Source organism: Varanus komodoensis, unplaced genomic scaffold, assembly GCF_004798865.1.
Source record: "Varanus komodoensis strain SLA01 unplaced genomic scaffold, ASM479886v1 scaffold6_4, whole genome shotgun sequence".
Taxonomy (NCBI): Eukaryota; Metazoa; Chordata; class Lepidosauria; order Squamata; family Varanidae; genus Varanus; species Varanus komodoensis.
In genome coordinates this window covers 5,111,876-5,130,136 of record NW_025336347.1, presented here as the reverse complement: position 1 = coordinate 5,130,136, position 18,261 = coordinate 5,111,876, and the positions used below count along the sequence as shown (strand labels likewise).

Sequence of the window (18,261 nt, the reverse complement as noted above, 5' to 3'; positions counted from 1 at the left end):
GGCTCACGGGCTCAAATGGGAGATCCCCCTTTTAAATAAATAAATAAACGTGCTCTGCATGTTGAGACCTGCAGTGGCTTCCTCATTCAGTTCAGTATGCTGTGGGTGCGTTCCTGTGCATGGTCACAGCTGCCATTTCCATGCAATGAGTGGGTAAAGGAATGCCACGAATGCGGGCGTTCCACAGAGCATTGAAACGCATTGGGGTACATAGCCATGTATTTGCTTGCTTTTTTCCTTCCTTTCCTAAATAAGGATTGGGCCAACCTGAACATGTGATATACACACACACGCATATATCTCAGCGGATGTGGCATTTATGAATACAACACAGGATGCATTCCCTGTTTGATAGTCTTCTGTGCGGTAACGTGGACCATGCAGCCTGCAATATATCCATATAAGAACTCTGTACTAGAGCCGTGGTTGAAATCTGGCTGCAGACAAGCTTAAATATATCCTGTCAATGTTTTCATGGCTGGTCTGCCTGAAGTGGAAGGTGGGGGGAGGAGGCAGAAACCGCCACAGCTGCCAGTTGCTAGAGATTTTCCTCTAGCTCAAGAGATAGAAGCATGTGTTTTCGTTCTTAAGAGCTTGGGTTAAGTCCCCAATGATAAACCTATGAAGAGGTTATTGTAGTGCCAGCCAAACCAGATATAGAGAGGGGCAACCTACATATTCTGTCCTCCCTGCATTTGGTTTTCTAGCAATCTGATCTTGTTTGGCATTTTGAAATAATTGGTTTTCTCTCCAGATATCTCTCCATTCTGATATTAAATTTTAACAACAGTGGATGAAGGATATGTTTTAAGGACAAATTACTTGGAATGTAATTATCAGCCTTCTACAAAAAGGTTGATGCTACGTAACATTAACAATGATGGCATTTAAAAAAAAATGAATGTCCAGTATAGTTTGCAATAATGTAATGGTGTTTTCTTTTCCTCCACTGATCACTCTCATTTTTATAATGTCAGAATATTATTACCTTGCCAACACACATGTTTCTGTCAGTAGTCAATTGAAAAGTTCCACGTGGCTGTTATTAAAGCGGTGTTTTGAAAAAAACGTAAGTTGGATAGTTTATGGCCTGGCTAACATTGAGTTAAGGAAGGAAGGGGGGCATTGGACTTAGCCACAACCTTTATTTAATTACAAGCATGAAATATAGTTTGTGGGGGAGGGACTTGTTATGCCGCTGTTGCCATTTCTCCAACTATTTTGGGAAGCTGGTCTGGCCATACGCCTGCTGCATTTGGCCTTGGACATCGGCACATGACCAAGATCCATATTCTGGAGTGTCAGTGGTTTTTTGGCATGCTTCTCTTTTCTCAGCAGTGGTCAAAATCTGTTGACTCATCTTGAACCATCCCCAGTGCTGCCAAATATGGGATTCAGTTCCATGAACTATGGGACCCATTTCCCATCACCCTTGATCTATATCCACCGAAGTTATGACAATAACAGCAAAAAAAAAGACAGTTCATTATTATATGCCAGTCGTCGTTGTTGTTGTTAGTCACGTCTGACCTATCGTGACCCCATGGACAACCTTCCTCCAGGCCTTTCTGTCCTCCACCATCCCCCGGAGTCCACTTAAGGTCACACCGACTGCTTCCGTGACTCCATCTAACCACCTCATCCTCTGCCGTCCCCTTCTTCTTTTGCCATCGATTGTTCCCAGCACTAGGCTCTTCTCCAGGGAGTCCTTCCTTCTCATTAGGTTATACGCCAGTACTAGAAAATAATTAATTGTGAATATGGTGCATTGTTATATACCAATACCTTAGAAGATACTTTGAGAATGTCCAAACCATGCCAATCCTCTTCTAATCCATTTCGCATGAAAAGAATTCTTCCTGGATTGCATTATGCTGACCGGAATATGGAGGGAGGATGTTTTCATATGTTCCTGGTCACAATAAGGTGAGGTCAGGCAGACAAGGCTTTATATAGACTAGTCAAGATCCCATTCCTATCAAATTATAAACATTTCAGAATCCGTTGAGATTGCCCTTGATGGCACCGTGCCACTGGTTGGGCCTGGTATTGGCAGCCCAGTGTTGTTACCTCCACACTCTAAAGGTTGGGCAGGGACATAAGGAAAGTGACCTACATTCATGCCTAGAAGCCTATTTCTAGATCCATTTCCTGCTCCCTAACCTGCTTGCATATACCAGTATTAGATGTATCTTATACACTGTATCTTTGAATTGTGGTGCTGGAGGAGACTCCTGTGAGTCCCCTGGACCGCAAGGCGATCAAACCAGTCAGTCCTAGAGGAGATCAACCCTGACTGCTCTTTAGAAGGCCAGATACTGAAGATGAAACTCAAATACTTTGGCCACCTAATGAGAAGGAAGGACTCCCTGGAGAAGAGCCTAATGCTGGGAACAACTGAGGGCAAAAGAAGAAGGGGGCGGCGGAGGATGAGGTGGCTAGATGGAGTCACTGAAGCAGTTGGTGTGAGCTTGAGTGGACTCCGGGGGATGGTGGAGGACAGGAAGGCCTGGAGGAGTGTTGTCCATGGGGTTGCGATGGGTCGGACGTGACTTCGCAACTAACAACAACAACATACACTGTGTCAGGTCTATAAAAATACTGAAGGACAAACAAAACAATTTTTAAAGCTGGGAATAACTTACATATAGCCCATACTTTCTGCGTAACATTCTCAAAAGTTTTATAAAAGCATGAAAGATAAACAATTTTTCTTGTTCCAGAAGTCACCATATCTTTTTTTAAATGTTTCCGATGCATCAATGTAACCATCAGCATCATTTGCTATACCCTTCTTTCCCCTTTTTGATGAATTCTTCATATCTTTTTTGCCCCCAGTACTTGCTAAAGTAAGCAGACTGTTAACCAGACTTTGTTTTTTTTTTCTTCATTGAATATCAGAACTAAAAACAGTTCAGAACTAAGCCAGTGCAACAACCAATCATGTGCTTGATGGTAGGAATTGTATCTTACCAGAAATTGTATAACTACAAGGCTGCCATCTGTCCTTAAACTGCAATCTTATTTGTTTATGACTCCAGCAAATTAAATTTGTAAGACATCCTAGGCAGTGTCCTACCGTGTCAATCTGTTAGTGAAAATTAAGTTGCACTAGCGTAAGTGGCCTCCAGTGCAAATCCAACTGTACCAGCAACTGCAACATAATTGGTGTTGGTGAACTGGCACATTAGGATGCTGCTGCTCATATGATGCAGTATATTCAGCCAAAAATAGTAGCAGGTCACTTACATAATTTGTGAGAAATTAAGAAACTGTGAGGGATTTGGCACTGGGCCAACCTTCATGTGCATCTCTTTCTGTGTTTCTCCTTCACTTGTTTTTATTCAAGAAACCCAGGCCTGGTGTATACACACCTCCAAAGGCACTTGTTGGAACCCAGCCAGCATTTCAAGATCTCTAAGCATTGCATTTTGCACACCATGGGCATGTATCCTGACTGAGTGATGCAACTTTTTAAATGTAACGGAAAAGGCTTAATTTGACAATTGCAAAATTTATTAAAAATCAAAATAACAACATGCTATCATAATAATAGTGTTTGCAAGGAACATTTGTTTTGGTTCCCCTCTGGAGAAGTTTTGGCTGTTCAATTATAGGCCTCATTGCTTCAGTATTATATTCAGCTGAAATGTCAGAATTCCAAAAAGCATATCTAATGTGCAAATTAAGTTTATTGCTGCTCATTGAGTTGTTTATTCCTTGTGATAGAAGTCTTTATTATACCTCAAGTGTACTGAGTGCCTTCTCTATTTTTCTGCTTGGAAACGGGGTATGCTCCAAAATACATACCTGCAATTAGCAAGCAAAGCAGACTGATAATGAGAAAGAGGGAGCTTTCAAGAGGCATTTAAAAATATTTGAGATGGAAACACTAAAGAAAACCTCATAAAGGCAACAACTTCACTTCAAGTGAAGTGACCATTTCAGCATCCCTCATGGCAGTTACCATGACCCAGCTAGGCTGGTAGATCCAGAGAGAGCTAGCATCTGTCTTCTATAAAGGATGCTTTTTGGTTTTGCTAAGATGGCAGGAATGTGCATTTAGACTCTGTGTAATGCATGGCTGAACAGCTTAACAAAGCAGAACAATTGGACAAAGTGGAGCTCTAGGGTTTAGCATTTTTAGGATGCTCATCATGCCTTCTGGTAAAGGTGCAGCTAGAATGCTGGTCTGTGTTCACTCCTTTAATCTGTCCCAGGAAGCTGGGAAGGTAAAACAAGATAAAGCTCTGTTGTGATCTGTAGCGTTAACCTGGGGAACCATGGTCCCTGCCCTGCCTGTTCTCTCCCCCACCCCACCCCACCACATACACAAGGCATGCATCTACATTTTTTAATGTAAATAAACATGTTATCTGTTTCCATGCACTTAACATCACATCTCGTTTGACCCTAAGCTTTTTTGCAGCTCACCATGAAACAAGGCAGGAAGGCTGTTCAAGCGTGATAAGTCTGAAGCCAGGATGGGGGGTGGGGAGGGGGTAGTTCACATCACCAAAGGAGAAGACAACAGAGAACATAGCTGAGAACTTCAGCTATTGGGTGGTATTAAAATGAAATAGGTAGGTAGGTAGGTAGATTTGGATTTACATTGAACATGCCAATTTGCACATAATTACAAGTATTAATATTTTGATGTAACTCTTAATATTAATGTTGCTATTAATATTTGCAGTTACACATAATTACAAATAATTATATTTCAAGTTAACTAGAAATATTCTCAACATTGTGGGCTGGGGGTGCCTACCTGTCCAATCTGTTCTTGAGGTGCTCACTGTTGATAATCTGCTTCAACACAAAGCTACCTTTTGGAGGATCCTCCTCTTTAAAGCAGATTTAGGGTGGCTTCCGATGATTCTTTAAGACCAGGGTAGCTACAATTGCCAGGAAGGCCCAGCTGTGCTGGTGACGTCAGGCACTGATTCCCCCTCTTCTTCCCTTGGCTGTTATGTCAGGGGACACTGGTCATATTCAGCAACCACCACCTGCTTCCCCATCCTGTCCCTCTACTGACCGCAGCAGAGAGGGATTGCTGTGGAAAACACCACATGAGGTGGCCTTTGTCCCCTCCCCGCAAGTGGAACTGCAAGGTGGCCCAAGGCCCCTTTCCTGTTTCTCACTTGCAGTGTGGCTGAGCTGCAGTGAAGCTTTCCGGTCTCCCTTCCATTGCTCAGCTGCAGTGCACCATCCCAAACACCCAGCCTGACTCGTGAAGTTTTTGCTGGGCAGGCTGAGGAAATGATGCTGCGTGTCAGTGCCACACACATGCAGGGCACTGGCAGGCAGAATTGCCCCCTCCCAGCCCAAGCTGTACTTGTGAGCTGGGTGAGGAGAGCGGGAAATTCTGCCTGTGTACATTTGCCCTCATGAAGACAAGCAGAATTGCTCCCCTGTCTTTGCAAGTTGGGTTGGGGTGGAGATCAGGAAAGGCCCTCCCAGCTTCATTTCCCTGGGAGCAAGTAAAGCCAAGTGGTCATTCCTTTACTGCATGCCTTCTCTGTTGCAGGCCCCAAGTGGGCCCTACAGTGTCCCTTGCCCTGAGCAGCAATGCTTCTTTGTCATACTTGATAAAGGACCCTTCCATTTTTCAGCTTGCTTATGGCACAGTGTGTCGTCTGGCTTTGGACATAACAATAGGTCATGGTCGGTTTCCTCAGCCTCGAATCAAGCCATGGCAACCCAAGGGAAATGGCAAGAGGTTGCAGGACATGCTAAGCCGCCACCACCCCATTCTACTGGCTTAGCCTATCATAAGAACCCAGTGCTCAAGGAATAGCCCTTCAAATAGAACATATGTGCGCATGAAGCACATCTTCAAATATAAGGCTGTCCTTTGACAGTTCTTTAAACAGAGGATTGTCCACTAAAAATATGTCCACTAACAAGATTGTCCACTAAAAGTTTTCTTGTCTAAAGGGGATCTTTATATCTTATTTGAAGTATCACTTTGTTGGCATGGTAGCTTCTAGGACCAGGTTGTCAAAATGTAGGTTTGGAAAGAAAATCACAAAAGCTTTCCAGCCTATTCTCCAAAACTCATGAAAGATAAATTATGGCATGCATTTCTGCTGGCTGGAAACTCTGGAGTTCCCTGATTTTTTGTTTCATGGATTATTGATGATCATAATGTTGACATTTTTAAAGACTTCTCTCAACATTCCATTCCACATCTCTTTTCTCCCATCATTTATGGCATAATTTATAAGTATTTACCCCCATATACAGGTTTGATGTTGTATCATATTTGCATGGATATGGATCCTCATGATTACATAATGCTTTCATCAGCATACACTCGATTTGCTTAAACTGCTTGTAACAGGGGAGTTGTTATCTCTAATTTACCAACAATCCCACTAACAATAGAGTTGATAGAATGAAACTATAACTCATTCCCTTGTCCCTTAAGCAAGCTATCATTTTTGTTAATTAAGTGCTTTGTAGTATATTTAAAATCACTTGTGAAATTTCTGAATTGTTGCCTTTAAAAAATCAAAACCTTTGGGATCTTTGTAATTATTTTTAAAACAATGCGATATTGTAACTTCTAACTTTTGTTACTGATATTTTGTAACATCTTGTACAACAAAAATGAATTATTTTCTGTCCAACAGAAAGAACTGTCATTACTATTCCGCCTTCCAATATGGATGTTACAGTTGGAGAAAGTATTGTCCTGCCTTGTCAAGTATACAAAGACCCATCCATTGAGGTTGTGTTCTCATGGTCATTTAATGGAGATATTATAGATTTTAAAAGAAGGATGTCTCATTTTGAAAGAGTTGGAGGGGTAAGTTTCTTAGACTATTGTCTAATCACAGTTATGGATTGCTGTGGTTTAAGTATTCTGTGATAAGAATGAACACAACCTAAATATCCCTGCAACATTTCTCCTGTTTCTAATATACACTATGAAATTAAACGCTGCAGTTATTTTGCATTAAGTTTGTTTAAAAATTTAGGGTCTACATCTGTAGTACTATTTCAGTTATTCTTGAAGAACTGATAATAAAAATGTATCTTGAAGAAATTGCCAAGGGAACTTTTTCTGTGGCAAGGGCATGCCAGCAGTAACTTTGAAATGGGTTGAAAATGGAAAAGATAGGTGATCTATTTTGCATTTGTCAGAGTAAAGCTCTTTCAAATATATAGCTGAAACCATATTTTAAAAAAATAACTACTATCTACTAGATATATATTCCTAGGGAAAGCTTTAAATGAGTTTGCACGCTTTTTGCTGCCTGAATTTGCATAAGTGCAAATCTGTGTAAATTTATTTATTTATTTAAAGGTTTTGCATGCCATCCCATTACTAAAAGACTCTGGACAGTTTACAAAGAACGAAAAACAAAAAATAAATCACCATATACAACCATATACAACAAACCACACACTGCATACAATAAATGATGATGAAAACAAGGATAAAACAAATTAACTGGTAAAATATTGGGAAAATAAAATGGTCTTCGCCTGACGCCAAAAAGAATACAGCGACGGCACCAGGCAAAGCTCCCTGGGATTAAATGGATTTTGTAAAACCCTATTTTCCATTGTGTTGTTTAGCTTTTTGGGGTGTAAGCCCATAGCAGGGATTGCTAAGTCTTACTGATTATATAACCAGCTCCAGAAATTGTTTAGCTGAGGAATGGAATAAGGAATATTTCAGATAAATAAATAAAAGGAAGAAGAACCCAACTTACATCCCCTTTTTAGGTTCTACCCACTACCAGGAATGGAGTATCTCTACCAGACATGATTGATAGCACCTTGTTCTGCTAGAGGTCTGCCTTCCACTCATATTGAATCCCAAAAATCCACTGGAATGGTTCTCTGGCATATAGCTTCTGTCTGAAATCAAAAAGGTGGGGTTTATGCCCCCAATGCCCTCTTTCCAGAATTACTCCACCAGAATCTTTATTGCTGCATATAGCCACTTCTGGTTATTTTTACTTTCAGCATATGCATTATTTGCAAGAGGCTGTAATAAAAATGCCCAAACAAAACAAACTGATGACAGCACTGCATAATTTAATTTTAAAATTGCATTTTATTAATACTTAGTAAGTTACCAAAATATCATTATGAAAAATACGTTAAGTGTGATTAGTTCTCTCTTTTTCTCCTTTTTATCTCAAGGAATCTGTAGGGGACCTTATGATAAGAAATATTCAGCTAAATCATTCTGGGAAATACACATGCACTGTGAAAACAGCTATGGACATTCTATCTGAAACAGCAGAGATAATTGTAAGGGGTAAGTCTATTAAGTGTAAAATTCCAACTAACTGTTAACACCAAGAAAAATATGATATATTTCAGCATCAGAGAAACTGGTTGAATGAAATGTATATAGCTCATCATCTACAGCTCAAAACATTTCATACTGTTATATATTCCCTTTGGGCTAAAATTTGCCTGTTGAACAGCTAACAAATTCAGATTGCCAAAATAGCTTCTTCCTCTCTCATTTCCTTGCTCATATATCTGGAGTATACATCCACAGCATTGTAAGGATAATATCTACTATCATATTTATCTCTTATGGATATGCACCAATCCCAAAATCTGGACTTCAGAGAATGGTCCAATTCCAATCAGACTAATTTGAAGGCTGAATGCTTTGACTTAGGTTGGAGCCAGAACTCCAACCTTCACGTCTCCCACTGATTGCCATAAGGAATTTTAAAAAGTGTGTTTTCCTCTTTGTCAGAACTGAAAGATTGTATTGGCATAGTTAGTAGTTCCTTAAGAGGGAAGTACATCTGCCAAGTTTCTGATAAATAAGTGTGCATGTTTTGTGCTCCACACATATGGAGACTCTGACTGGTTGAGACTGAGGTAGGACAGCCACTGCCATGGGTCACAGTCAAAAGAATAGGAAGGAAGGCGATTTGGTTGTCCTTGCGCAAGGGATTTGGTTTTAGAAACATTATCTATTGTTCAGCTCCCACCGTGTGCTGAAATTGAATTATGCACCTGGGAGTGGACTCACACATCCTGGTCACTTTGGCTGGGAGATGACACAGATTAGCATGTGGTTACCATCTGCTGCAGCAGAAATGAGGAAAGGCCTTCATTTTCAAATTCAATTTTGGAAGCGGCAGCATGAGATTGGAAAGGATGTTTGGGTCTGAGAGCTGACAGGTTTTGTGGCAAGATACAGAAAAGAACTATCTTGGATGATTGCCCAGAAAGTGAGGAGAGAACTCCTTGGTCTAGGTTTAATATTTTGAGGAATGATTCCAATAAAAGCTAGACAGAAGCATTTGTGTGAGATCTTTAGCCAGCGGGTGTACTCCTGTGTTAATGCAGGAGACTGAACTAGTTTGTCCAGGGGGAAACTTCATGTTGACTGCTAAAACCATTCCTAACACAGCTAGTGACAGAATATCATATTCACAACTGAACACTCAAAAGAAATGCTCATACTTTCAAACTCTTTTGCATTCTGGGAGGACATGAGGAAAGGGATACTAGAAATCATTAATGATACTATGCTAGACAGTCCTTTGATAATGCTATCAGGATATCTAAAAGAGGCAGTCAAAACTGAAATCAATTGACGCCAGCTAAGCAGCCAATATCTAAGCACTGGAAACACTCAGGAGTTACACGCATTCATGAAATGGCAATATAAAACATGGCACATGGCCACAACAGCTGAGGCTAACAGAACTCATTAGTATGAGAGAAAGAAAAAGGTTAACACTAAGTTGCAGGGGGAAATTGCGGAACATAAAATGTGTAAATTAGGATAGACAAAAGAGTGGAAATAAAATGTTACTTATTGATGAATGACAAACAGTTGTGTTGTTTACTATGTGTGTATGTGTGTAAGTTTTAAGGATTATGAAAAAAAATAAAAATAAATTGTTTTGTTTTTTGTTTTTTTGTCTTTTTATAAGGCACTCCTGGTCCCCCCAAAGATGTTACTATTGAGCATATTTCAAGTACAACTGCAGTGCTAAACTGGAGACCAGGAGTAGATAATAACAGTCCGGTCCAGATATACAATATTCAGACAAGAACTCCCTTTTCAGTTGGGTGGCAAGCTGCTTCGACGGGTACACAATGACTTCCCTGACTTACATTCTCTGCCATATTTTCAAATTGCACCCCCTGTTAACCTTTTCATTTTATGTTTAGTTCCTGAAGTTATTAATGGACAGACCCACACAGCAACAGTGGTTGATTTAAATCCTTGGGTTGAATATGAATTTCGAGTCGTGGCTGGCAACAGTGTTGGGATTGGAGAGCCAAGCACACCCTCTGAGCTACTGAGAACTAAAGCATCAAGTAAGTTAACTGAAATACTGTTGTTGTGCTTGAAAGTGTAACACTGTTCTTTGCAGAAGGGAACATAACGTCTTAGAATCATCTAGCCTCCAGTGATGCAAAACAGAGATTCAGTGCTTGTTGCACATTACTTATCATTTATTAATGTTTTATACTTACTTTAGAGCTACACTGTAGCTGTTAAATAGTTCACATAATGATCAAATACAAGTAATAAATAAAATGTGACACCAAATCCTGCACTGGGGAAGGGGGGTGGTTTTTAGCCACTATGGAACGATTGCTTTTCTGATGACTTGTTGGAAAGGGATTCCCCAACTAGTGCAGGATCCAGGCATGGAGAGCAGGTACTCATCTGTAATACCCCTTTCCTTAGATTAGTTCCTTACTTCCTTACAGCAATATCAGTAAACCATATTGAGGTTGATCTTATGTGTTCGCAGGAAGTCAAAGCCCAGACTGTGGTCTGAGTGCAGAAGACACCGATTTCACAGTCTGGTCAGCCCTTTTATGGGAGTCCTGGGAGATCTGTATAATGGCACTGGCCGTTTCCACATCTGTAGCACTTACGGAAGTAGGGCCAGTCGGTAAGCACCATGCAGGTGTGCAGATCTTGAAGACTGTATCTGAAATCCACTAGTACTTTTGCCCAGCTCCCTCCACCATTCAATTGTACGCAGTGGCAACTGAGAAACAAACTATGCCTCCAAAAGATCAATAGCAACTTTTAATGCAGAGCTGTGTAGAAGGTAGATACTCTGATGCTGGGTCACCAGCTAATTTCTGGTGCATCAGCTTGTTCCAGAGGAGGGAGGGAAACCAGTAGCCCGTGGGCCAGATGTGGCCTACAAGGATTTGCGAATGAGTCCATAGGGCCTTGCCTGCTTGTCGTCACCTCACCTGATCCCCAGCAGTTAGGCTTGAAAGAAGCACTCCACTGGCATCAATGAAATGGTCTAATTGCAGTATAAAGAGTGATATGCAGGACTCACATCTGAGGAAGGCAGGATTACTGGTCTACTGTTCTTCCTGCTATGACCACCACTGCCAAGATTGCTTCATCCATCTTACTACTAGCCTCAGGAAAAACTTACCTACTGGCACCAATAGAAGGATTTGTCAAGTGTAATTGCAACTTCAGGAGGAAGTGGACAGGAAGGAAGTCTTGATCTTCCCTTGGACACCAAATCTCCCACAGGCTCCAACAGTTCCAACAGGAAGCCTTTCTTCATGCTGAATCACTAGATGGCAGGGGACATTTCTGCATGTGTGTGTGAGAGAGAGAGTGAATACATATGTATATGCGTACATATGCACTCATGAGTGTGTGCACATGAGCTTTTGAAGTAGGCATGTCCCCTTTGTCTTTGGTCCTCCCCACCTTTGGCAGGCCTTTTGGAATACAGCTTTTGGAATAGAAAAGTTTCCAAGCCATTACTTAATATGTGATGGGTGTTAGAATTTCTGGAGACATTGAAATGCTTGTGGATCAGATCCAGGATGATATTTTGCATGTTGCATGTACAGTTTCTCAACACAGGTTATGTTTAGCCTCAAGAAGGGAAGACTGAGGGAGGATATGATGGTACTCTTCAAGTTCTTGTACTTGATATGATAGTTCCCTTCAAGGCTGTCACAAAGAGGAAGACCAGGATCTCTTCTTGATCATTCCACAGTGCAGGACATGGAATAATGAGGTCAAGTGACAGGAAGCCAAATTCTGGCTAGATAGCAGGAAAAAAATCCTGCCTGTTAGAGAAGTATAACAATGAAACCAGAATCAAGGCATTCAAGATGCAACTGGACAGCCATCTGAGAGGGATGGTTTAACTGGGAGTCCTGCACTGAGCAGGCTGTTGGACCCGGTGGCCCTCTGGCCCCTTCCAGCTCTACTGTTCTGTGATTCCATTATTATAATTATGTCCTAACTATTATTATAAAATCCAGAGTATAGCATGTACATTACAGCTTTAAGATAGATTGGGAGAGTTGAGAATTCTAGAAAGAAAAGAAAACATTACCCCATCCCTGCATAATAATGCACATATTGTATAGCTAAATACTGGAAAAGTATTATTAATGCATGGGGCACAGTTAAGCAAAATGTGTTGCAAGGGACCTACATTTAAATTCTTCCTTCTTGCACTGATTTTATAAACTGTAGAATTCTAGAAGCAAGAAAGAAAAAAATAGTATTTTTTGCCAAGGTACCTTTAGTGGAGGCTTTTATGCAGGTTTGAGATCCCCTGCTCTGGGGTGTTGAAATTAGGGGTGTAGAAGATTCAGAAACAGAACATCAGCACTGATGTGCAGGTTAAAATATTGATCTAAAGGGATTTGAATAAACTCTACCCATTTGACTACTTAAACATCCCATAGACAATAGGGAAGCAATTCTGCTGTGCAGCTGTTCTAAAATGCTAATTAAAATCAGCCTCAGAGCAACAGGTGTGACAAACAAATAGTGATGAAAGAGTGAATGAGAAAGTCTGTCTTATAAGGTCTACATTGCCAGCTAAAACCTGATCGAGCATTCATACATTCCTGGAGGCAAATGAGCCAGTGCTCATTTCATTAAAATGGAGCTCAGAATTAATTGAGCTTCTGCCGATGCAGTTAACCGTAAATTTTCATCTGTTTCTCAACTATGACCCAGTTGAGGCTTTGTTGAGCAGTAGTACAAATTTCTTTTCCATGCAAATACAGTAAATACGAACTCATTTGACACAAGCACTAATTGAGCATTAACTGGTTCATGGAACAGTGGAACACTAGTTGAGCTTGGCTTGGAAGCCTCTTTTCAATTCTTCATCTAGTTAACCACCCCATTCCCCTTTCTTTCTTGAACTTTTGCAAATCTAGCACAGCTTCTTCAAAGGGAAGGAAAGGACATACACACTCAAATATAATGCAATTCCTTTTATAAAGACAAAATTCTCAATTACAAAAGAACAAAGCTTGTTAAAAAATGGAAAGGTTATGTCTTAGGGTAATATTAGGCACTTGCAATATTGAAAAGGAGGAGAACTTGTACAAGCAAGTTTGTTTCCTTGCTTAATTCAGGAACCATTTGTTTCTGCTTTGGTAGCAGTCCATTCTGCTAGCACAGTAGAACTAGTAGGGGCACAGCACCAGTGAAGGATACTGCCCTTAGTTAGCTACATTAAAGCTAACAGTGATAGTAAAGAGGTGAATTTACATGTTAGGATCAACCTGCCAAGTTTTAGAGTGTCCAGTGGCTCATTTTATAGATCAGTCTTCCCCATCTTGGTGCTCTCCCAAAGTGTTTAACTACAAATCAAATACCCCTAGCCAATGGTTGTGGCTGGAGATGACAGAGGTTGTAGTCCAAAAAGATCTGGAAGGCACCCAGTTGGGAAAGGCTGACTCACCATATTCATGGTGGACCAGCATAATTCTTGTGGCATTGAAAGTGTCTGACATTGCAGTCCAATTATTATCTTCTCTGAAGTGATTCTCATGTAATTCAGTGGGACTCATTCCAAAATAAGTGGCAACAGGATTGTAACCCAAGCCATTCATAGAGATTCCTTCTTTTGGTCTGCTGCTCTTGATTGACTAAAATGGGGTGCTCTGTAGAGGAATTTTAGTTCTATCACTATGAAAGCCACACTCCTACCATGATCTCCCATTTCTCAGTCCATGTACAATTCAAGAGGTTAGTAGTAGATACAGATGATCAACTCAGAACATACCTGCAGTGGGCTGGAAAAGCCTGTTGTATTAATTATTTCCTTTGCAAACAAGGATTGGAGAAACAATTCTATGGACACTGAATCTTGTGTATTCACTCCTTTGTTCATGCATCACAGAAGTGTTTTATGAATTGTAACTGCCTTATTCGTTACACAGAATTTTGTGGATTTTTCCCCTCCCAGTTCCCACAGTGGCGCCAGCAAATGTGAGTGGAGGTGGAGGAAGCCGGTCTGAGCTTGTCATCACATGGGAGGTAATTTATACATCCATCTTAACTCTTCAGTGTGATTAAGGGAAATTACAAGGCAGGTGTAGCTAAAGTAGGTTTGCCATGTCACTGTTACAAGCAATTTAGAGAAGAAAACAATGTGAGGCATGCTATGGAGATCTTTGGAAGTCATCTGTAGCCCTCTTTTCATCATTATGCAGAAACAGATTAACACTGATCAGTTTGGGTATTTTCCACATTAACTATTCTGCACAGTTTTGTTTGCTTGTCTATTCCCCCCCCCCCCCGCTGCCATTTTGAAATATGATGCTGCCAAGGTGTATCCTGTCATACATAAATGAAGACAAGGCCTTTCAGTATGGAATACCACTTACAGTATGCTTAGAAGGCAAATATACCCAAACGGCACTGAATCCTCATTCCACTGAAAGGTACATCCAACTAACAGGTAACTGAAGAAGCTCTCCAGCTATGCATAATTACCTCTGCAATGAGCTTGTGGATCATCTTTAACATGTCAGTGGGAAGCCACTCAGGCTGCATCGATGGTCAGGAATCCTAGGAACTGAAATTCAAACATCAGAAGGAAGACTTTTTTGCAGCCTGTACATTTTCCTGTACATGCTTCACTTAAAACCGAGGTAGGGAAGTGTCGCCCTTCAGTGCTCTCCCACAATGTTGTGACCAGTGTGTCCAATGACATCTGGAAGGACACACAGCTTCCCTACCCTGGCTTAAAATAGTGCATGTCAGCAGCTGAATGCATCAGTGACAGCTCATTCCACTTTTTATGCTTCTTTTAGAAAGGCCAGAGCAGCTCCAAGGCTGATTTGGTGCCACCATTCGCTGAGTGGTGCTGTGCTTCTTACATCAGATCCCCTGCAGTTCCACATAAATGTTCATTATTTTGAATCTGGTGGTTCTCAGAGCTATAACAGACGTTCACAAAGAACTCCCTCCTGCCAAATCCCATTGAAAAGAATGTATTCAGATGACAGAATATCCTTTCACTAAACACACAGAAAGACTAGAAACATATGGAAAAGGCTGGGCCATCGCAGAATCTGGAAGGTGGCATGAAGGCAGGGCATCAGTGTCCTTCTGGTATGAAACATTACAAAGCTGTGTAACCAGTCTCACATTTAAAGACAACTTTTTACTGTTCTTATTTATTTATATGGTTCCAGGGGTGTGCATAGCACTTTATGGGGCACCGAAAGCAAGTTTCTGTCCTGAGAATCTAACAGTCTAAAGTTCAATACAGGGGAGCAAACAGAGGAAAAGCAGGCATGGCTAAATGAAGTTGTTTTGCAGTTGCCTAAGCTTGGTACCACGGGGACTGCAGGTGGCACAGCGGTTTAAACCGCTGTGCTGCTGGGCTGGTTGATCGAAAGGTCGCCGGTTCGAATGTGCACATGGGGTGAGCTCCCGTGCTCCATCCCAGCTCCTGCCAACCTTGCAGTTCGAAAGCATGCAAATGCAAGTAGATACAAAGGTACCACTTCGGTGGGCAGGTAACAGCGTTCCGTGTTTAGTCATGCCGGCCACATGACCACGGAGACTGTCTGCGGACAAACTCTGGCTCCCTCAGCTAGGAAACGGAGATGAGCACTGCTCCCTAGAGTCAGGCATGACTGGACGCAACGTCAAGGGAAAACCTTTACCTTTAAGCTTGGTACCAGGCTGGGTCAGTCTTTCATAAGGACTAGGAGTATGTATTGGAACCTCACAGAATACGTGAGCTTTGAGGGGAGATTTTTAATCATGTAAATATCCCTTGAGTACGTCATGGCTCTGCTCCTGCTGCCCCTGTTTACGAAGTCCCAGGACCTACCAGCTTGGCTCCCTCAGTTCAGGCACTGTAGAATGCTCACCAGTAAAGCCGAAGCTCCAATTGCATGGAGATTTCCATTCATGCACATATAAGTGTGGGTCATATTCGGCTCCAGCCCTTGCCACTCCAGCTGCAAAATCAGAACTGAAGGTCAGGGAGAGCTTTGGGTATGGCCAGTTTCACACCTCACTAGAGCTAGAGTAGCACAGCAGATATTTCAAGAGGCAATTTCGTATTTCTGGGGAAGAAAGAAAGTAAGGCCAGAGTCCTTGAACAAGACCTTTTGACAGCAAAGAGTAATGGAGAATGGAGAAGTGAAGGTCAGGAGAAGGTACATGTAGGTAGTGTGGCCATGGAGGACTGGAAAGTAAGAACAAAGAACTTGTGCTCAGTTTTAAAGAACTAAGCTACCAGTGTCTGTATTAAGTTCAATAAAGAGCAGCGAAATTATTAGAGAGGATAAATCTATAACCAAAATACAGAATAAACTGGCTGGATGCTGTGCACCTGGGAATTATTATGGACACACAATGATGTCATATGATAGATAAACAAAGGCAAATGCCTTATTCTTAGAAATGATAGCCTATACAGCTTAGGTTTCTATCTGAGAGGTGGGCTTTGGTATTGTTTCTGGTTACAGGTTTTACAAAGTGTCAGCAAAGGAAGCGTAAAAAAGGATTATATCCCACTCAGAATTGATAGATATTACGAGGTGTTCAAAATTCAGGAGGTCAAGGGCATCACCATTTAGAGAACAAAGAAACTGGAGAACATTTAGAAAGCCACAGAATGTAGGTATGGTCACCTTATTGGAAAGGACGAAAGAAAGGAATTATCATCCCTCAGACATTTAAATTAATTCTAACATGCACACACACACACACACAATATAATTTTGTTGGTTTGCATTTTCCACTTCAGATAGGTTGTGAGATATGGCTTCTGTTGCAAGAATATAGATCAAGGCTAAATAGTCAGAAAAGCAATAATAAGAATAGAGACTAAAACAAGAATGCTGTGGGATCCTTTTTTTTTCAAGGAAGGCTTTGAAAACAGCCTGAATATGGGTAAATGTCAGGAGGCTTACCCTTGATGTCCCAGCCTAACAGACTGATACAGAAAGCAGGCAGAAAGGAATGTGAGACAGTAGCGTGCTGAGAATGCAGAGGTGTGACAGCCTGAGGCAAGGAGGCCAGGCCAGTGTTGCCCAACCAGGATTTCATGGGAACTCCTTGGGTTCTGTCAGAATCCCGAAGGAGCTCCACAAATGCTTTACCTTCCCAACTTGGGCACTTCACTCCCAGCCAGCCACTGCACTAAAAAGTCACCTTCTTATTATGAGTTGCTGTTTTTCATTGTAGGAGGTGGGCAGGGAGAGGGCTGTCCAAGATATCAGGCAAACAAAAGGCTTGCAAAGTACTGGGCTGCTTAGTGCCGGACTCTGGTATGGCAATTTAAGCTCAAAATCCCACTCAGCTCACTCAGTAGTGGTTTGGGATCAGTTATTTTTTTTATAAGCTCAATGTACCTTTGTGCTATAACCATGCAAAAGATTGAATGCCCTGCTTCTTCCAGAACCCCTTCATAGGAGCATAGCAAGCTGCGTTGTACTGGAGTGAGAAGACTATTTTATCAGGGTCAGGACTCTTTGAAAGGGCAGAAAATGTTTCTGTGTGGTTTCAACCCAGCATTTTTCCAGTCCTACCTGGGTATGGTGGATATTTAACTAGGGACCCTCTGCTTGCCAAGCAACTCTCTTTCCACTGAGCTATGCTTGCTTCCTGAAGCTACTGCACTCTCCCAGACTTGAGCTGGGTTCAGTCCACGATGAATGGGGAAGGAAGCCAGCCCTTTCCACAACCTCCATGCTGTCCCTCCAGTTAAATTACGCTTTCCCAAGCTGTTATTTTGACAGTTAAGGGACACATTGGCAGGTTTTCATGGATCTCCAACATTGTCTGGGCAGCTCGCAAGGTATTGTTGCTAGATTAAAATACTGCTCAGAGCTCCTTGGAGGGATTTAATAAATACAAAGAACAACTAAACAGAACACCTGGCTGGTCATCATATATTAGTGGCAGTAATGGATTCAGAGCATTAGACAGTATATAAGAACAAAATGAAGAGCATCATGGAGTGGGCCTCCTCCTCCTCG

The 18,261-nt window shown here is 41.5% G+C and overlaps 1 protein-coding gene across 1 annotated transcript in view; it reads left to right on the top strand.

Annotated features, from left to right (window-relative positions):
- Positions 1-18,261, top strand: part of CNTN6 (contactin 6) — a 136,790-nt gene that overhangs the window by 96,871 nt on the left and 21,658 nt on the right. Inside the window, 5 exon segments of the mRNA XM_044451876.1 lie at positions 6,639-6,814; positions 8,164-8,281; positions 9,933-10,091; positions 10,174-10,323; positions 14,223-14,293. Of these exon segments, the coding sequence (XP_044307811.1) occupies positions 6,639-6,814; positions 8,164-8,281; positions 9,933-10,091; positions 10,174-10,323; positions 14,223-14,293 (674 nt within the window).